The 19367-nt window shown below is 51.5% G+C and overlaps 3 protein-coding genes across 4 annotated transcripts; 1 reads left to right on the top strand and 2 right to left on the bottom strand.

Moving 5' to 3' along the window:
* Positions 1-2145: 2145 nt before the first annotated feature.
* On the bottom strand, positions 2146-4224 carry SDF2L1 (stromal cell derived factor 2 like 1). Its single transcript, XM_066259969.1, has 3 exons — positions 3964-4224; positions 3403-3599; positions 2146-2547 (listed from the first exon to the last, which is right to left on the bottom strand). The coding sequence occupies exons 1-3, from the start codon at positions 4148-4150 to the stop codon at positions 2266-2268; spliced, it is 666 nt and encodes a 221-aa protein (XP_066116066.1). The 5' UTR covers positions 4151-4224; the 3' UTR covers positions 2146-2265.
* A 4436-nt stretch (positions 4225-8660) lies between these two features.
* Positions 8661-15091, bottom strand: CCDC116 (coiled-coil domain containing 116). The gene is made up of 6 exons (XM_066259985.1): positions 15011-15091; positions 14318-14437; positions 13063-13202; positions 11764-12327; positions 11074-11649; positions 8661-9588 (listed from the first exon to the last, which is right to left on the bottom strand). Exons 3-6 carry the CDS (start codon positions 13132-13134, stop codon positions 8827-8829), a joined length of 1974 nt encoding a protein of 657 aa, XP_066116082.1. The 5' UTR covers positions 13135-13202; positions 14318-14437; positions 15011-15091; the 3' UTR covers positions 8661-8826.
* A 388-nt stretch (positions 15092-15479) lies between these two features.
* On the top strand, positions 15480-18225 carry YDJC (YdjC chitooligosaccharide deacetylase homolog). 2 transcript variants are annotated; one of them, XM_066259967.1, is made up of 5 exons: positions 15480-16148; positions 16237-16396; positions 16955-17054; positions 17149-17326; positions 17543-18225. In XM_066259967.1, exons 1-5 carry the CDS (start codon positions 15961-15963, stop codon positions 17904-17906), a joined length of 990 nt encoding a protein of 329 aa, XP_066116064.1. In that variant the 5' UTR covers positions 15480-15960; the 3' UTR covers positions 17907-18225. The 2 variants fall into 2 exon arrangements, with proteins under 2 accessions (XP_066116064.1, XP_066116065.1); XM_066259968.1 differs by having other exon boundaries at positions 15497-16148; positions 17142-17326; positions 17543-17681.
* The last annotated feature ends 1142 nt before the right edge of the window (positions 18226-19367 follow it).

The following is a 19367-nucleotide window of genomic DNA, read 5'->3' as shown; positions in this document are numbered from 1 at the left end:
GAATTAAGCCCCAGTTGCATACAGGGGTAACTTTCTCAGCAATGCAACCTTCACTAGCTGCCTTTCCTTCTCCTCTCACAGCCTTACTCCTACAACAGTGCTTTCTGGGATCACCTTCCAACAATCTGCTAGCACTCTAGTCCTATCTCAGATCAGGTGAGTGATGAGAGAGGAAAATAGACTTGTAGACAATACTCAAGAGGTCTGGCAGTAGAGAGGCCAGGGAGGGGTCTGTGTTTAAGCAGAGCATAAACTCATGGGAAAGTGTGTGGGGAATAATAGGCCTACATAGGAACCTCCTCTCCTCAGGCCCCACAAGTGGCTAGAGCTTTTCTCCCACCTCTATAATGTCAATTAATTTCTCAAATGTAAGGTGGTCTGCCCACACTCCTCCAGGCCCCCTCCCAACCAGTTGCTACCCTCAGCCACTCCTGGGACTCTTTTACTCTCATTCAGGAGAATGGTACTCTTCTCCCCCAGAGGCAACCTTAATTAAGCCCCTACTCTACACACAGCCCTAACTGGGTGGAGTTTAGCAAGTGTAGGAAGCCTGTAATCTCTGCCACAACCTCCAGAGGTCATTCACAAACTAGCAGAGCTCACTGTTACCTTCCTTTATTAGTGCCCTCCTATTTGATTTTCCTGCCTTTAAGCTGTATTTCTTTGCCTGACAAAATTGTGTCTCTTGGCCCTGGCTGGTTGGCTCAGTGGTAGAGCGTCGGCCTGGCGTGCGGGGGACCCGGGTTCCATTCCTGGCCAGGGCACATAGGAGAGGCGCCCATTTGCTTCTCCACCTCCCCCCCTTCCTCTCTGTCTCTCTCTTCCCCTCCCGCAGCCAGGGCTCCATTGGAGCGGAGATGGCCCGGGCGCTGGGGATGGCTCTGTGGCCTCTGCCCCAGGCGCTAGAGTGGCTCTGGTCGTGGCGGAGCGGCACCCTGGAGGGGCAGAGCGTCGCCCCCTGGTGGGCAGAGCTTTGCCCTAGGTGGGCGTGCCAGGTGGATCCCGGTCGGGCGCATGCGGGAGTCTGTATGACTGTCTCTCCCCATTTCGGAAAAATACAAAAAAAAAAAAAAATTGTGTCTCTTATTCCAGAAAGCCTTCTCAGATCTCTGCAGGTAGCAGTTCTTTGAAGTTACCTTACCTTACGATATCTTTTTAAGTTTTGTTATCTCTTTAGGACCCTCTCCTGAAGACCTTGGAAAGTCGTAGTTGGGGCCTGAGATGCTACATGCCTAAACAGGCTGGGATGCATGTGGTACCATTCTCACCAAGAGTGAGGGAGCCTGTGATGCTAATTTCCAGCTAATGTCAGAGTCCTGGCCTGGTGCTTGCTCAAAAACAAGTGTCAAGAGCCCTGGCTGGGTAGCTCAGTTGGTTAGAGCATTGCCCCGATACACTAACATTGCAAGTTTGATCCCTGGTCAGGGTACAAACAAGAATCATCCAATGGGCCTGACCTGTGGTGGCGCAGTGGATAAAGCGTCGACCTGGAAATGCTGAGGTCACCGGTTCAAAACCCTGGGCTTGCCTGGTCAAGGCACATATGGGAATTGATGCTTCCAGCTCCTTCCCCCTTCTCTCTCTTTCTCTCTCTCTCTCTCTCTCTCCTCTCTTTAATGAGTAAATAAAATCTTTAAAAAAAAAAATCAGAAAAAAAAAAAAATCATCCAATGAATGCATAAATAAGTAGAACAACAAATCAATGTTTCTCTCTCACACTTGATCTCCCTTCCTCTCTAAAATCAATTTTTATAAAGTGTCAAGATTTTCACAACTGCTAGGGGAAAGGTGCTAGGAGAATGGGAGGCCTCATGCCAAGAGATGAGGTGTTCTGGAGAGCTTGTGTGTCACCCTGCCGAAAAGAGCTGGCCTCCCATTCATCCTTCTGAAGCCCTGGCCCCAGCCCCAGCCCTTAACAAGAAGGTTCATGAAGCTCAAGGGTTAGAGAACCAGTATCACTTGCCATTAGACCACCTAAGGGTAACAGAGCAGTGTTGGAATGCATGGAAAAACATCAAAAAGGTTTGGACAGGTTCAATTGTTTGGCTGTGTGGGAGACAGCAGTTTTGCACTGAGAAAGAGATGATGAATTGGGCCAGAGAGAGTTGGCACCTCTTAGTCACCTCCAGGCTCACTCCAAAACAATCACAGACCAGCATTCTTTAATTAACAAAGGCACTTGAGAACCCCTACAAACCTGAAGTCTCCACCAGTGGCCCTGCAGACACCCCACACTGCTACCCTCTGTCTGCCCATCCAAGACACTCAGAGTTCATCATGACCTGCAGAGGGATCCACACTGGGTTTGATGAAAATGCCTTCCATGGCCTTCCAGGTATTGTGTGTATTGGCACTGGGCATGCCGTGTACCTCATGCTGCCCACGGATGGGGCTCCCATACTGCTCACCGGTGACTGACAGGAACACAGAGGTGCCCATGTGCTGGAAGCGCACAGTGGCTTCCCGCTCCCAGTGCTGCCCTGAGCAGCGTACTGTCCACAGGTCAAGGTCATCACCCTCACCGTCTTCCCCAAAGGCGCTCACCTCCTATGGGTACAGGGGATGGAGGAACAGTAGTTACCACAGAGGGCATACTGAGTCCCCTGTGGTCACCTGCCTGGCAGCAGCACTCCCACTAGGGCACTGGCCCTCAGGTTCCACAGTTACAAAATGGGACAACATAACCCCAGCCTCAGCACCCAGAGGGGCCTCCCCAACACAGGCTCTTCAAACACATGCAAACCCCACTCCACCTGGCTGGGTGGTGACCATTGGCCCCCATAGAGCCAAGGCCTCCTTCTCTATCCTTAACCACCTCCCCAACCCCTCTGACTCTCAATATAAAGTCCAACCCCTCAGACTGACAATGAAGGTCTCTAGCTTACTCTTTTTCTTCTGACAACCCTCGAAAAGCACCCTCCGTTCCACCCCCACTCCCTCCCTAACCTCCCCCCCCCCATTTCCTATTCAGTTCCAGTAAACTCCATGCACAAGCTCTTACCCAGGCCTTGAAAGATGCTCTTCTCTCTGTGGCCTAAAAGGACCCTACTTATCCTCCACACTTAGCCTGAGTTCCTCCTCCCTTGCCTGTTTCCCACCCCAAAGGCAATGTGGATGTCCCTCCTGGGTCCAAATCGCCCCCATGAGTGGAGCTAGCTATCTAGCAGGATCAGATCATCATTCTTTGTCCATCTTTCCCCTGGGCTGAGAATGAGACCCTGGCAGAGTGACCTGTGAGTGACCCTCCAGAGGGGGCGCTCAGTAAACATTTCTGAATTGATAATTCCTATTTTACAGAGAAAGCCGACGCTGAGAGCAGGTGAGAGGAAGAGTAGGTTCTATCCCCAGACCCTCACACACACACACCAGGGCCTTCTCCTGGAGCTGGGGGAGGTAGCTCACCTGGTTATTTGACAGCGGCGACGGGAAGTGGTGGGTGTGAAGGTTCTTGCCAGTGAGCACGTGCGTCAGCCTCACAGCCTGCCCGCATCGCACTGGAGACCCGCGTGGGCACCCGCCCTCCGAACCGCTGCGGATCCGCCAGTAGCTATTGGCGTCGTCAGACGCCTCCACGCCAGTCACCGACTGTTGGCCACTGCCTGACGGAGATACCCCACCCCACCCCCGGGGTCGCGGTCAATCCAGGAACTCGAGACCTTCGACCCAAACACCATAAATGTTCCCGGACAACCTGAACCCTGGGACCCCAATGGCACATCTCCAGCCACCACCCCTGGTCCCCAACTCCCAGTCCTTTGGCCCTCATCTTCCAGACGACCCTCCTCGCCCCCGATATCCCGACGACCCCCTCCAACCGCAGGTCTTTGTCCCCTTCGGGCCCCCACTAACCTCAGCCAGATAACCCCAGAACCCTGGCCCGCAGACCCCACAATCACCAAGCATTCAAACTCCCAGCCCCAGGCCCCGCCCCCTAGCGATGCCCCAATCCCGGTCCCCGCGCACCAGATCCGTATTTGATGTCGTGCGAGTGCAACCGCACCCTGTGCTGCGTGTTGAACAGCTTCAGCACCGACCCGCAGGTCACGAGCCCCGCGCCAGTCTTGGCGGCACCGCTGCCTGGCACAAAGAGCGCCAGCAATAGCCCCAGCAGCACTGCTCCCGCAGCTCCACCGCGAACCGCGATCCACATCGCCCCAGCCGGGCTCCGCCAGCTCCGGCCCTCGAGCCTGCCGCTTCCGTCTCCGCCGCTGGCCAATCGAGTTTGACAGAGCCCTACGCGGCAGCCAGTCGCGGGCCTGCACAGCGCTCCTCCTGCCCTACCATTTGGTTGGCATGGAGGAGGCCCTCCCTCAGCTCTGGAGCGGCTGGGAGGGGGCCGGAGACACGAGGAGGGTTTTCATTGGTCCACGCTTCGGAGGACTCACCAATGAGTACCAAAGGAAGTCGGGTGCTGCTTCAAGCGGCAAGAGAGCCACCCTCCAGCCGCTGTAGGTGAGGGTCCCCCACCCAGCAGCCTCTGAACCCCCTGAATCCTCAATCATGGCCTCTCCCCTCAGACCCTGGGTCCGTAGCTGCAGGGTCTTGAGGTTGCTTGACCACTGGATTTTGTGGTCACAAAGTCGACAGACCTCATATACTGAATCACCTGGTCCTTCAGTTCCCAGAGCCCACGATTAAATAATCCCCCACTCAGGCACTGTCCCCTCTCTGACATTGAGTCACCTCAGTCACTAGACCCTGGGGTTTCTGAATTCCCGTGGAATCTCGACTCCTTTCATGACACTATTACCACTGGGCAGCAGAGGGCAGCAGGGAGCTGTGCTGTTGATAATGCCTTGTTCTTCACAGGAAAGCCCCGAAACTATCAGGAAAACAGAGAAAGCCCTGGTAAACCAAATGACTGTAGGAACCAAGCCTGGGTAACTGTGTGTCCCAGGTTTCTGACATGTCTCACTGCCTTTTCAGAAGCAAGTGAAATATACACCCCTGATTATCCATTAATGGAACATTCTTGGGTTGATTTCACTCCAGGCCGGGTGCTGGAGCCACTGGGGAACTGGCTGGCTCTGGGCTACCTTAAAGAATAGGCTGACTACCCATGTACTTGAGGCACCAGCAAAACAGAAAGGAAGTTCATTTTTAATTAACTCATCCAAAATGTTGCGTTCAGAAAATTCAGAGTAGCCTGACCAGGCGGTGGCACAGTGCATAGAGCATGGGACTGGGATGCGGGGGACGCAGGTTCGAGACCCCGAGGTCGCCAGCTTGAGCGCGGGCTCATCTGGTTTGAGCAAAGCTCACCAGCTTGGACCAAAGGTCGCTGGCTTGAGCAAGGGGTTACTCAGTTTGCTGTAGCCCCACGGTCAAGGCTCAAATATGAGAAAGTAATCAATGAACAACTAAGGTATCCCAACGAAAAACTAATAATTGATGCTTCTCATCTCTCTTTGTTCCTGTTTGTCCCTATCTTTTTTTTTTATTAATAATTTTATTTTTTTAATGGGGTGACATCAATAAATCAGGATACATATATTCAAAGATAACAAGTCCAGGTTATCTTGTCGTTCAATTATGTTGCATACCCACCACCCAAAGTCAGATTGTCCTCTGTCACCTTCTATCTTGTTTTCTTTGTGCCCCTCCCCACCCCCTATCCCTCTCCCATTCCCCCCTCCCCCCTGTAACCACCACACTCTTATCAATGTCTCTTAGTTTCACTATTATGTCCCACCTACGTATGGAATAATACAGTTCCTGTTTTTTTCTGATTTACTTATTTCGCTTCGTATCATGTTATCAAGATCCCACCATTTTGCTGTAAATGTTCCGATGTCATCATTTCTTATGGCTGAGTAGTATTCCATAGTGTATATGTGCCACATCTTCTTTATCCAGTCATCTATTGATGGGCTTTTTGGTTGTTTCCATGTCCTGGCCACTGTGAACAATGCTGCAATAAACATGGGGCTGCATGTGTCTTTACGTATCAATGTTTCTGAGTTTTGGGGATATATACCCAGTAGAGGGATTGCTGGGTCATAAGGTAGTTCTATTTTCAGTTTTTTGAGGAACCACCATACTTTCTTCCATAATGGTTGTACTACTTTACATTCCCACCAACAGTGTATGAGGGTTCCTTTTTCTCCACAGCCTCTCCAACATTTGCTATTACCTGACTTGCTAATAACAGCTAATCGAACAGGTGTGAGGTGGTATCTCATTGCCGTTTTGATTTGCATTTCTCTAATAGCTAAAGAAGATGAGCATCTTTTCATATATCTGTTGGCCATTTGTATTTCTTCCTGGGAGAAGTGTCTATTCATATCCTCTTCCCATTTTTTTATTGGATTGCTTGTTTGTTTGTTGTTGAGTTTTATGAGTTCTTTGTATATTTTGGATATTAGGCCCTTATCTGAGCTGTTGTTTGAAAATATCATTTCCCATTTAGTTGGCTTTCTGTTTATTTTGTTATCAGTTTCTCTTGCTGAGCAAAAACTTCTTAGTCTGATGTAGTCCCATTCATTAATTTTTGCCTTCACTTCTCTTGCCATTGGAGTCAAATTCATAAAATGCTCTTTAAAACCCAGGTCCATGAGTTGAGTACCTATGTCTTCTTCTATGTACTTAATTGTTTCAGGTCTTATGTTTAGATCTTTGATCCATTTTGAGTTAATTTTTGTACAGGGGGAGAGACTGTAGTCCAGTTTCATTCTTTTGCATGTGGCTTTCCAGTTTTCCCAGCACCATTTATTGAAGAGGCTTTCTTTTCTCCATTGTGTGTTGTTGGCCCCTTTATCAAAAATTATATGACTATATATATGTGGTTTTATTTCTGGTGTTTGTCCCTATCTATCCTTTTCTCTGACTCTGTCTCTGTAAAAAAAGAAAAAAAAAGAAAAAAAAAGAAAATTCAGGGTAGAGCTATGTATTTTAATTATAATAATAAATTAACATTTTCTATCTTTCTTCCTCCCTAAGATTAATCAATAAACAAAATTTTTTAATATACAAATAAAAAACAGCATTATGTATATTTTTTTATTGTATATTAATATACAAATAAAAAACAAATGGTTTGGAACCACTTAAGTCTTGGAGTAGTTTCTTACAAACCAACAGATATTGAAATTGAAGCTAAGATTGGGTGTCTCTAGTACCATGTGCCAGTGGTTCCCAAAGGGTATGCTCCTGCTCCAGGGACAGTCCCTGGACATGTGCCTCTGAAGCTGGGGTGGTAATATGTACAATTATCCCTTGAGGACAGTAGGACCTGGGGAGTTGGTGGGTATCACCAGCAGCTGCTCTCTTTCAGAATCTTGGGGCTCCTCTTCTTGGGTCCCTCCTGCCATCAGGATTTCTTGCCTCTCTGTGGTGGAAGATGGCTGTTCCTCACCAGCCACACTTGTCTTCAGCCATCAGTGCAAACTGAACCAGAATCAAGCAGTGCACCCCAACTGCAGACTCCTAGGAAAGAACCTGACTGGACTAGCTTGGACTAGGAATACACCAATAGGGCCAAGCAACTATGGCCAAGTGGTATGGCAATAAGGTACAAAATGGCTGTCGTGGCCCTACACTGTGCTGGTGGTGGCAGTGGGTGGCCTCAAGGAATCAATCTTATGAACTGAGCATGTTCCCTAAAAGATTCTTACCAAAAGAGCTCTGTGGAAAAATGGGTCCCTGCCCTGCCCCCAGCCCCACCTTAGGACTGGTCCTTCTCTGGCTGGCAGTGGACAAGTCCTCCTCCCTGAATTGCAGGGTGTGGGATTGTGTGGAAGGTCTTCCTTGCCTGGCTCCAGAAGAAGCTCTACAGTTGCTGTGTCATTACCTGTGGGCCACTGAGCATGGTCAGGCTGAGTTGAGGAGGCCTGGCCTCTCTGCACCAGATGGGCTCAGGTAGAGGTGTGAGACATACGCCTCCTGCATGGTGAGGCAGCATGGAGCACCTTCACGTGTTCTCTCAGCCATGGAAAAAGGGTGGTGAGGGGAGAGGATGAGCTGGTCCCTGAGCAAAGATGCCTGAACAGGAGAGCAAAGAGACTGCCCGAGGAAGGCAGAGGGGAGGAGGGTGCTCAGCTGGTGGCAAAGGAAGGCTAGAAGCCCCAGGAGAACCTTGGAAATGAGACCCGCCATGCCCACAGACCCTTCTAAAGTGAGTGACCACTATAAAAAGGGTAGTCATGTAACCAACCTGAGGCAGAGTCAACCCACAGCTTGACCATCTAGCAGCCCTCTTGTAGGTTGGCATGAAATTGCCATATTCAGGACATGAAGGTGGGAAATACAAATTGGGAAGACAGGTGGCCTGGGAGCAGCAGGAAAGGGTGGTTCCTCAGTCAGAATGTGAGGGTCAAAGGGAGGAGGGAACCACCCTGGCAGAGGAGGAGTACCTTGCAAACAGAAACCATGATGCAGAGGGGCTGTGATAGAGGGGGACAATGAACACTGAGAGGCTTGAAGAGCCAGGAAGATGCAGACTGGAGTAGAGAAAGGCCATGAACAGGGATTTGTGTTTAACTGAGTATGTAAGGTCACGGGGTCAAGCACTGCCAGCTGTCATGAAAGCCAGATGCAGCCAGGCCTGGCCTGCTGAAGGTGCTATGCAAGGGCATGTGAGAAGGTGCGTGGAAGGGAGGCTGAAATCTCCAGACAAGAAAACAGTGCTCCATCAACAAAAGATTTATTTTTCATGTTGGCTCTTTTGAGAGGCTGAGCAAAGCTTCTTGTGGGCATTTAGCCTATTCTGACCTCTGCTCAGGGCAGGGGCTGGTTGGGTGGGCAGCATTTTCCTGGAAGAAGTAGAGGAACAGAGAATCCAGAACTTGGTTCGGCTTAGGGGACCACATGGGAAATCCCCAGGACTGTCTATGGAGTGGCTGATCTCTGCCTCCACTTGAGGGAACTCTGGGTCTCACTCTCATTCTCAAAAAATAAATAGTCCTTGTCTTCATCCTCTTCCTCCTCCTCCTCCTCCTCTTCCTCCTCCTCCTCCTCCTCCTCTTCCTCCTCACTGCTCTGGCTCTTCCCTCTGTCCACAGCTTGCTCAAACCGGTTGAAACCCATGCCAGTGCTGCAAGACCCAGGCTGCAAGAGGTTCATGGGCTCTTCCAGCTTCTCCTGAGAGGTGGGCAGCTGAGGACCCGGCAACTCAGTGTGGAGGCAGGGCTCCTTGGCCCCCTCCTGATCCATGACAATGGCTGGCTCAGGCAATGTGGAGTGGGACTTCTTGCTGTGCTGATTGGTGTGGGAGGCAGTGTGATCACAGGTGTTGTGCTGGGAGGTGTCATGCTGGGAGGTCTGCAGGGACACTGGCTGAGCCCGTGAGGCCTCCTCCAACTTGTGCAGCAGGCAGCTCCAGTTGACCTGCGAGGACAGGTTGATGCGGGAGCCTTTTACCTTCTTGAAGCCCAGCAAGAGATCCATGAGTGCCTCAGTGACAGGGAAGGAGATGAAGCCCAGCTTCTTGGTGAGGTTCCTCTCAAACTTGTACTTGCAAATGAGTAAGGAGACGGCCCGCTCTATCAAGTAGTTGACAAGCTCCTCATACCAGGGGTTGGAGAAGTGGGGCCTGGACTTGAATGAGATGGAAGGCAGCGTTGTCTTCCTCATATACTTGTAATTGGGGCTCTGTGTAGCAGCCAGGGAGGGAAAGGGAGACATGTCATGCCACTCTTGCTGCCCTGGGATGTCCCTCACGCCCAGAGCACTCCCCATGTCGCCCACGTGGATACCATGACTATCATACTAAGGGTACGGTCTCGACACATCTGCTCTGCTGTCCTGCTCAACAGCTGAGCACAGGGTCCTGTGTGTTGGCTAACCCTCACACCTACCACACTATCATCACACCGGCCACACCAGTCAGGCTCGGCACAAGGCTGGTGACCACCGTCACCATGTCAGCCAGTATGGATAATCCAGGTTCCAGCAGGTTCTAGTCCAAGCAAGGGTACAGAGGGAAATGTTCCTGGGCTTTTTTTTTTTTTTTTGTATTTTTCTGAAACTGGAAACTGGGAGGCAGTCAGACTCCTGCATGCGCCCGACCGGGATCCACCCGGCATGCCCAACAGGGGCGTTGCTCTGTTGCAACCAGAGCCATTCTAGCGCCTGAGGCAGAGGCCATAGAGCCATCCTCAGTGCCCAGGCCAACTTTGCTCCAATGGATCCTTGGCTGCGGGAGGGGAAGAGAGAGACAGAGAGGAAGGAGAGGGGGAGGGGTGGAGAAGCTGATGGGCACTTCTCCTGTGTGCCCTGGCTGGGAATCGAACCCGGGACTCCTGCACGCCAGGCCGATGCTCTACCACTGAGCCAACTAGCCAGGGCTGTTCCTGGGCTTTGATGGGTGAGAGTAGAGTCAGAGGCTAGGTCAGAGATCTACTGGGGTGAAGCTACCTACATCTTCTCCATATGCTTCCTGGTCAACTCCCTGTCATCAGGTAGATAGATACACTGGAGCCCTGTTCAAAGCAGCAGGATTAGAGGGTACTGGACCTAGGATTCAGGATCCCACTCTGGGTTCATGCTACCGTCCACAAGAGATGGACCATCCCCATATGGGAGGGTCTCCAAGATTCACATGTAAATGTTAAAAAAATCAGAATTAAAAATAGCATTTATTTATCTTTGACAACACCTGGAGGTAACTAGGTCAGGGTTCCTGGTCTCCTTCAGCTTATTCCCTGCTCAGGTGGTTTCCACAGTGCAGGGAAAGAGATTTGCCAGCGACAGTGATCACTAGGAATGGTGGCTGAAGGGCCCCCTCCTCTGCAAACTTGCCCCTAAACACCTCAGTCCCAACCTTGAGGAGGTCGTCCCCAGATACAGTGAAGTGAATGATGGGGAGAAGTTTCTTACCAAGGAAGCAAGTGGTGAGAACACATGAAGGGGGTGGGAGGAGAGAGGACAGGAGGAGGCAAGTGGAGCTGTGACATAGGTGAGGTGGGTCTGGCTGGGCACATCCACCTTGATACCAGGGGCAGGCAGGGTGAGATGTAGTCTCCGCCTGGGCTGGGCTCTTTGGCTGGAGCTCAGAGGCCCAGAAGAGAACATGGGTGGTCTCTGTTCTTTGGGGTTCTTGTCAGGTGTTTCCTTCATGGGGTGGGGTAAGGGGACCTTGGGATCTTCTGTGGGTATCACCTGGAGCCCGAATCTGGTGGTCCCTTGGGCACTAAACATGGGGGAACCACTTTCCTTTGCCTTGCCTCGTCCTCTGAACTTGGTGACCCTTCTTGGAACCGTCTTGAAGCTGGAGGTTGTAGTGGGGAGAGAATATTCATAGGACTCCTCCCCTTCGGTGGGTGTGGCCCGCTTGGAGATTGGTGTGACTTCCGAATTGGGCTCCATACTGGGTTCCCATTCGGAGGGGAAGAGAGGGCAGCCATTGTGGTGGCGGGCGCCACTGAGCTTGTCCACAGCCTGGCTGACCACATTCTGCAGGGCAGGGAAGAGGTGGTGCTTGGCCAGGAAGTCTAGGGTCCGATGGGGCTCATGGAGCGAAGAGTAGCCAGGCAGGTCGAAGGACCCTGGCTGGCTCAGCAAGGACTTGATCTCCTTGTTGAACTCCCTCTTGAGGAAGATCAGCTCTCTCTCTTCAGGCCCCAGCTCTGATGCTTCAGGTGTGCCCAAGCTTGAGCTCAACGAATCCCACGGGAGGTAGCCGCTCTGGGAGCAGGACTGCCCCAGGCTTTTCTGAGGAGAGAGGGGGATTCTCAGAGGTGTCCGAAAACAGCCAAGCCAGGCTTGACCTTGGGCTCTGGGCTGAGTTCCATCCTACCAACTCCAGGCCATGGCCCCACATCTCACCCCTCTGTTCTCCAGCCGCAGCAGACGTTTGAGGCTTTTCTCCTGCAGGAGTTTGTCCCTCGGGAGCGGCAGTGGGCCCAAGCCATGGTAGCCCCGGTCACTGTCCTGGCTGTGGGAGCCCAGGTGGCCGGCTGAGATACTGCTATGTGAGTCAGACATGGAACTGGAGCAGGATGGGTAGTTGTTGGGGTGCCCAACGCAGAGGCTGGGTTGGACACGGTGCCGGTGCATGGTGCTGAGGCTAGGCCGGGCACGTACCCGCCGCCCACCCCTCGGCACCTCCACTGGGTCCTCCACCTCCACCAGTGGCAACCCCGTCTCTGTCTTCATGGTGGCCATGCGCTCAACTGCTTCCTCCACCACCCTTTGCAGGCTGTCCAGCACCTGGCCCTCAACAAGGAAATCCAGGAAGCTACCAAACGGCCGAGAGTCCCTCAAGTTTCGACAGTGGCTGTGAAGCCCTGAGCTGCCCGAAGGGTCAAACATTGAAGATGGATGTGGCATGTGGCCCAGCTTGGAGGCCTGCCCCATTTTTGGGAATGCTGGCTTCTTAGGCGGCTGCACCTAAGCAAACAGGCATGTCACAGTGGGCAGGAATTCCTCAGAGGAGGAGGGATCCCTGAGTCCTCCTAAAGCACCAGGAGCTGGGTGGGGAGTAGGCAGTGGAAAGAACTATGTTTTGGAGTCAGGAAGCCCTACATTTGGACCCTGGTTCTACCATCCTCAGGCTGTGTGACTGTGAGCACAACGGCCCATCTTGTGGTCGAGTTTCCTCTTCTGCAAAGTGGGGCTCTATTTAGGGTTGCTCTGAAGCTTCCCTGACAGGTACATTTCATGTACATAAGCCCTGGCTGGGGGTCTGAAAGCCAATTTTGCCCTCACATAGGATGTGAGTGGGTAATCACAAAACCCCCGAGTCCCACTTGGCTTCTCATCTGTCTACAGAGCAGGCCAGCACTGCTTTACTGCGGGTTGCACAGACCACCTGTGGTCCTGAGCCCTGTACACTGCATGGCTGCTTTTACAACTTGAGACTGAAGCCCTTGAATAGATTCCAAGATCCCGCTTCGGTGCCCAGTCCATTACGCTCCTCTCAGGCCACTAGAAGTCAGGGGGACAGGGGATGAAATTAAGGGTGACTGGGGCTCAGCAGGGGGTCAGAGCAGTGGTCAAAGAGATAAGAACGTCATTAAGAGCCCCAGAAAGTAAGACAATAGCAAATGTGATTGAGGGCACTGGAGCTGGTAAGGAACATGATGGGGTCCCGCCTCAGAGTCAGACCTGGCTAGGCACACTTACCCGGGCCAGGTACACGCTGTGGCCGGCCTCATCGTCTGCCAAGTATCCTGAGTGGTGGCGGCTGCTGGTCATGATGTGGGTACCCTAGTCCACTGCCAGCCTCCTCTTTCTTCGGTTCTGTAGTGCAGCCCCGTATTCCTCTGCGCCAGGCAGGGAAATGGCGTGAGAATCCCCCTAAGCTTTTATGGGTTCGAGTCTCTATCCATCTGTTGGACAGAGTCAGTGGCCCAGGGGTCCACAGGTCCTCTCTTCTCCCACCCCATGTCCCTCACATATCTAGCCCTTTCTCTGCTAGGAGTCTTCTGGCCATCTGCGTACACATCCGTGTCTAGAGTCATCAGGGGTGGGGTCCCGGAGAACATCCGTATCCTGTCTCTGACCGCCTCTGACCCTCTACCTTCCCAGACCCCTGGTGCCCTGGCGTCTGTCTCTGGCCGAAAGCCCACCTACTCACCAGAGTCGGCTCCTCGCTTAGCTCCAGTAAATGCAATCTACGCCTGCTAGGGGGCAGCGATGCTGTGTTCTGGAGTCTCCCCAATTCTTCCCCGCTTGTTATTTGCATACGGCATCCTGATTGGCTCTCCGCGAGAGCTCGTTCTCTAGCTCCCTCGGCACAAAGGTTATGGGCGGGGCCCACACTGGCTCCTCCCCCATTTCGTCAGGCTCTATTACGCCCACCTTTGGAGCCCGGAAGGAGAGCTTGCTCTGATCCTCTCCTCATCTGCCCTGAGGGGAGCGTAAGAGACAAAGCCACAGTCTTCTCTAGAGACACAAGCACCTTCTTCAGCTCCTCTCTAGTCCCTGTGTTGTCCTGGGCCTCCTGTGTGGACAACCCCAGGGTCTGTCTTGCATCCTCTCCCTTCTGCAGTCTTCCTGAGCCCAGTGGAAGAGTCCCGGCTCTAAGTCACAGATCTAGCTTCAGTTCCTAGCTCTGTTGTTTCCTGCCTGTGTGACTCAACTTCTCTGATCTCTGTTCCTCCTCTATAAATTAAGTGACCTTCCTCTTGGGAGTATGGAGATTAGATTTTCATACAACACACTGGGTATCCCATAAAATCCCTGTACATCTTTGCCTCCTCTCCCTAGTAAACTCCTCCTCACATAGTTCCCCCTTAGATGTAATCTCTTCAGAGAAGCTTTCCCCAAAGGCTCAATCACCCCTTCCCAAACAGAATGATCGCAAATCCCATTCTACATTCTGCCACACCTTGTCTACCAGATGGCGCTCCTTGGGGGTAGGAACTGAGGTGCTCACCCCTAATCTCTAATACTTCTAGTACCACTAGTAGTATTAGAATCGATGTGCAATAAATGTCAATTTCCTCCTTCCACTCTTCAAACACTCAGGATCTTCGGCCTTTCCAGGCTCAGCTTCCTGGTGGAGAATAATAGTTGATTGAGGTCTGACGATTTAATAATCACATTTGAACACAACAGTCCACATGCCAAAATCTTGGTGAAGTCTTTGAGGCCTCCAATTCTTACATTGACCTCACAGAAGTGGGTATCATTTGGTATTCTTTCTTCTTTCTTTTCTTTTTTAAAACTTATTCATTTTAGAGGGGAGAGAGAGAGAAAGAGAGACAAAGTGTGTGTGGGGGGATTAACTCATAGTTGACTCTGACTCTGGTATGTGCCTCGACCAGGCAAGCCTGGGGTTTCAAACTATCAACCTCAGCATTCCAGGTCAACGGTTTATCCACTGTACCACCATAGGTCAGGCTTATTCTCTCTTTAAATTTTTTTTTTAATCTATTGATTGATTTGAGAGAAAGAGAAATAATTTGTTTCTGTATGTGGGGATTGAACCCACAGCCTTTGTGTGTCAGGCTGATGCTCCAACCAACAAAGCTATCCGACCAGGGCTCATTTGTTATCCTCAAGCTTGGCTCTGTCCTAGGGGCAGCCAGGGACTAAAGGCCCAGAGTAGACTCAGATGCAGACTCACAGCTTTAGAGGTAGTCCCAGTTCCACTAGTCTTGGCAGGGTCACTTTGGGTAAGAAAATTCCCTTCTCTGAGCCTCAGTTTCTTCATCTGTAAAACATATTAGTAAACAGAAATGACATTACCAATGTTGTAGGCTGAACACAAATACTGCACTTCCATTGGGAAAATCAAGACACCCACATCATAATGAAAACCCTGGTTATCAACCATGTGACTATTTGTATCTTTATGGGTAAGGAAAACTTCTCTGGGCCACAGAAAAAAGAAAATGAGGCTATGAGTGTAAAAATCAGCCTGGCACAGAGCTCAAGAGATGGAAGCAGGGGCTTTCTCAAATGAAGCCATCGGTATTACATGTTTTCTTTATTATTATTATTGTTGTTGTTGTTGTTTAGAGCTTTTACAAATCACAGAAAAAGGTCTCAGAAAAATCAGTAAAAGACAAACGGCAATTTGAAAAAAAGAAAATATAGAGAGCTAATAAAAACATGAAAAAGTTCATAGTCACTGTAGAAAAAAAGAAACATTACAATAATAAAATAACATTGATTTAATCATTATTTGTGAAAACTTTGGGCGGAGGAGAATTGGGTATGTCTATTTGCTTAGCGAAAATACTGGAAGAACACTTATACCCATAAAGTTAAACAGTGGTAATCTCTGGGAAGGGTAAGAGATTTTTTTCTTCAGGCTTTCTTTTCTGTATTTTTCATATTAAATATCACTTTTGCAGTCATTGAAAGCATTGCGTTGCAATAAATCTAGCCGTGGTCTGGTTAAGTTGGAGCACACTGGGTGGAGGTGGAAGGTTGTTGCAGGGACACGGTGGGAACGCTAGGTGGCAAGAACAAAGGCAAAGTGCAGGCGCGTCGGGGAGTGAGCGTCGCGCGGGGCCTTCGGTGCGTTTAGGGGCGGGTCCTGGACTGCCCAGTCCACTCCCTTCAGGTACGATGCAGCAGCGGGCGGAGGCAGAGATGGCCTGGCCGCGTGTGCGGCTGGTAGTCACCGCCGACGACTTTGGTTACTGTCCGCGGCGGGATGAGGGCATCGTAGAGGCCTTCCTGGCTGGGGCTGTAACCAGCGTGTCCCTGCTGGTCAACGGCGCGGCGACGGAGAGCGCTGCGGAACTGGCCCGCAGGTGAGGAGTGAACCCCTGCAGAGTCAGGGCGGGCTTGGGGCCCCGCCACCCCGTGGCCGTTAGTGCTCCCACTCGCGTTCACCCTCAGGCACCAAATCCCCACGGGACTCCACGCCAACCTGTCCGAGGGCCGCCCTGTGGGCCCGGCCCGCCACGGAGCCTCGTCTCTGCTCAGCCCCGAAGGCTTCTTCCTCGGCAAGATGGGATTCCGGCAGGCGGTGGCAGCGGAAGATGTGGCCTTGTCCCAGGTGCGGAAGTGCGGCTGCAGGAGGAGGACCTCCCTCAAGGCTCCGCCCTTAGGGGGTCGGGAGCGGGCGCTGGATGCTTCCCCGGTTCCAACTTTGGAGGAGTCACACGGAGGGGTTCTCTTCGGTAGCTGCTCCCGGATGGTTTTTTTTTGTTTTTGTTTTTGTTTTTTTAAGTTTATTTATTTTTTACAGAGACAGAGAGTGAGTCAGAGAGAGGGATAGACAGGGGCAGACAGACAGGAACGGAGAGAGATGAGACACATCAATCACTAGTTTTTCATTGTGCATTGCAACACCTTAGTTGTTCATTGATTGCTTTCTCATATGTGCCTTGACCGCGGGCCTTCAGCAGACCGAGTAACCCATTGCTGGAGCCAGCAACCTTGGGTTCAAGCTGGTGGGCTTTTGCTCAAACCAGATGAGCCTGCGCTCAAGCTGGCGACATCGGGGTTTCAAACCTGGGTCTTCCGCATCCCAGTCCGACGCTCTATCCACTGCGCCACCGCCTGGTCAGGCTGCCCCCGGATGTTTAAGGTGCCTATTGCCCTCCCCATCCAGGTGCGGGAAGAGCTGGAGGCACAGCTGAGCCGCTTTCAGGAATTACTGGGCAGGAACCCCACTCATGTGGATGGGCACCAGCACGTTCACGTGCTCCCAGGTTGGTGGTCGCAGGCACGGGGCATTGTGCCTAGATGGGGTGGAAGGTGTTCCCAGGTGGGGAGAAGTACCCCCTGACTGCTCTCAGCCCGCAGGTGTGTGCCAGGTGTTCGCAGAGGCGCTGCAGGCTCACGGGGTGTGCTTCACCCGGCTGCCACTGGAGCGTGGATTGGGCCGCTGCACCTGGCTCGAGGCCCCAGCGCGTGCCTTTGCGTGTGCGGTGGAGCGTGACGCCCAGGCTGCCATAGGCCCCTTCTCCCGCAGCGGCCTAAGGTGAGGTCCCCCAACCACTATTCTCTGTTCTCTGCCTGGCCCAGGTAGGTCCCAGTGGGTCCAGCTGGCTGTTCAATTGGCCAGCTGAGTCCGTTTCTCAACATCGAAGGGAGTCAGGCTTGGACAATTATGCCTCCGCCCCTGATCCGTCTGTTCTTGGCCTAGCCCTGACCATTGCTGTCCTGCTGATCCCTGCTGATGCCTGGGTATCCACAGGTGGACTGATGCCTTCGTGGGCCTGAGCACCTGTGGCCGGCACATGTCTGCTCATCACTTGTCAGGGGCATTGGCTCGGGCCCTGGAAGGTATACCCACAGGCCACTCCCTGACAGCTGAGCTGATGGCCCATCCTGGCTACCCCAGTGTACCTCCAGCTGGAGGCTGCGGTGAGGGCCCTGATGCCTTTTCCTGTTCTTGGGAGCGGCTGCATGAGCTGCGTGTTCTCACTGAGCCCACGCTGCGGGCCCGGCTTGCCCAGGATGGTGTACAGCTCTGTGCCTTCCATGACCTAGACTACAAGAAACCTGGGGAAGGGGTCCCTGGTGAAGCCACTTTGGAAACCTTCCTGGAGTCCTCCTAATCATGACCCTGACAGCCAAGAACTAACGCCATGGTGCTCAGGAAGGGAGCAAGGGTTGAGCTTTGGCACAGCCCAGAACCAAGCCCTAGAGTGGGTTCTGTGACTTCCCTGGACAGAATGATGCACCTCTGTGCCCAGGTCTGCCTGAGGTGACAGCTAGAGCTTCAGCAAACCCTCTTGGCTGCAGGCAGATCAGCCTATGACATCTTGGTCTGGGGCCTGCCAAATATTTTGTGCTCTTCACATTTCCATGCATTTTTTTTTGTTTAGGTGTAGTGGGAAGAGATCACTGTATTAATAAAATAAGGTGTCTTGTAAACTTGAGTGTTTTATAAATTGCCCAGAAAACCTTCACAGACACATGAATAAACAAAAGCAACTCCTTTGGGACTCAAACCAGGTCACTATTCCAGAAAAAAATGTACAAAACAAGCTCCACAGTCTCATTTTGTTCATGCTTAAGTTTTATTCTTTCTTGAGGGGTGTGGGGGAAGAAGAATGTCTCACCTGGACGCTTCTTGGGAGGTATATTACAATTTCAATTTTTAAAAATGTATTGATTTTAGAGAAAGGAAGAGGGAAATAGAGAAACATTGGTTGTTGTTCCACTTCTCCATGCACTCATTGGTTGATTCTTGTATGTGCCCTGACTGGAGATCAAACCTGCAACCTTGGCATATTAGATAACACTAACCTGGCCAGGGCTAACTCATTTATTCAATTATTATTATTATTATTATTATTATTTTAGTGAGAGAGGGACATACAGACAGGGAGAAGCATCAATTCTTTGTTGCAGCACTATAGTTGTTCATTGATTACTTTCACATGTGTGCCTTGACCAGGGGGCTCCAGCCCGGCCAGTGACCCCTCACTCAAGCCAGCAACCATGGGGTCATGTCTATGATCCCACACTCAAGCTGGCGACCTCAGGGTTTTGAACCTCGAGGTCACCGTACCAGGCCAATTCTCTATCCACTGCATCACTGCCTGGTCAGACAGAATCTCAATATTTAAAGTCGCCTGTTCTAAGTAAGCAGCCTTTTGCTGTCCTAGGGGACAACTTTGAAGAGGTCCTATAAGCTCAAACGAGTATATTTAAATTTTTCCAAGAGTAGCCCTGGCCAATTTGCTCAGTGGATAGAGTATCAACCTGGTGTGCGGATGTCCCGGGTTCAATCCCTGGTTAGGCAAACATGAGAGGCAACCATCTGCTTCTTTCCTCCTTCTCTCTTCCCTCTCACAGCAGGTCACTCTATTGGTTCTGGTATTGGCTCCAGGTGCCAAGGATAGCTCGGTGGGTCTGAGCATTGACCTCAAGTGCTGAGAATACTTGGTTGATTCAAGCATTGGGTCCAGACAAGGTTTGCTGGGTGGATCCTGGTTGGGGTGCATGCAGAATTCTGTCTTTTTTTCTTCCCTCCTCTGACTTAAAAAAGAGAAAGTTTTCACCCTGGCTGG

The sequence above is a fragment of the Saccopteryx bilineata genome, chromosome 2 (assembly GCF_036850765.1).
Source record: "Saccopteryx bilineata isolate mSacBil1 chromosome 2, mSacBil1_pri_phased_curated, whole genome shotgun sequence".
Lineage (NCBI taxonomy): Eukaryota > Metazoa > Chordata > Mammalia > Chiroptera > Emballonuridae > Saccopteryx > Saccopteryx bilineata.
Note: the sequence above shows the minus strand (reverse complement) of the source record. Positions and strands in the feature narration are given on the sequence as shown.

Coding starts and splice junctions, on each gene's coding strand:
- SDF2L1 (XM_066259969.1), bottom strand. CDS start 4,150: ATGTGGATCGCGGTTCGCGGTGGAGCTGCGGGAGCAGTGCTGCTGGGG. Junction 3,600..3,963: donor CGACATCAAATACGGATCTG/GTGCGCGGGGAC, acceptor TATCTCCGTCAG/GCAGTGGCCAACAGTCGGTG. Junction 2,548..3,402: donor CGCCGCTGTCAAATAACCAG/GTGAGCTACCTC, acceptor CTGTACCCATAG/GAGGTGAGCGCCTTTGGGGA.
- CCDC116 (XM_066259985.1), bottom strand. CDS start 13,134: ATGACCAGCAGCCGCCACCACTCAGGATACTTGGCAGACGATGAGGCC. Junction 12,328..13,062: donor ACAGCGTGTACCTGGCCCGG/GTAAGTGTGCCT, acceptor CTGTTTGCTTAG/GTGCAGCCGCCTAAGAAGCC. Junction 11,650..11,763: donor TGCGGCTGGAGAACAGAGGG/GTGAGATGTGGG, acceptor CTCTCTCCTCAG/AAAAGCCTGGGGCAGTCCTG.
- YDJC (XM_066259967.1), top strand. CDS start 15,961: ATGCAGCAGCGGGCGGAGGCAGAGATGGCCTGGCCGCGTGTGCGGCTG. Junction 16,149..16,236: donor GCTGCGGAACTGGCCCGCAG/GTGAGGAGTGAA, acceptor GTTCACCCTCAG/GCACCAAATCCCCACGGGAC. Junction 17,055..17,148: donor GCACGTTCACGTGCTCCCAG/GTTGGTGGTCGC, acceptor CTCAGCCCGCAG/GTGTGTGCCAGGTGTTCGCA.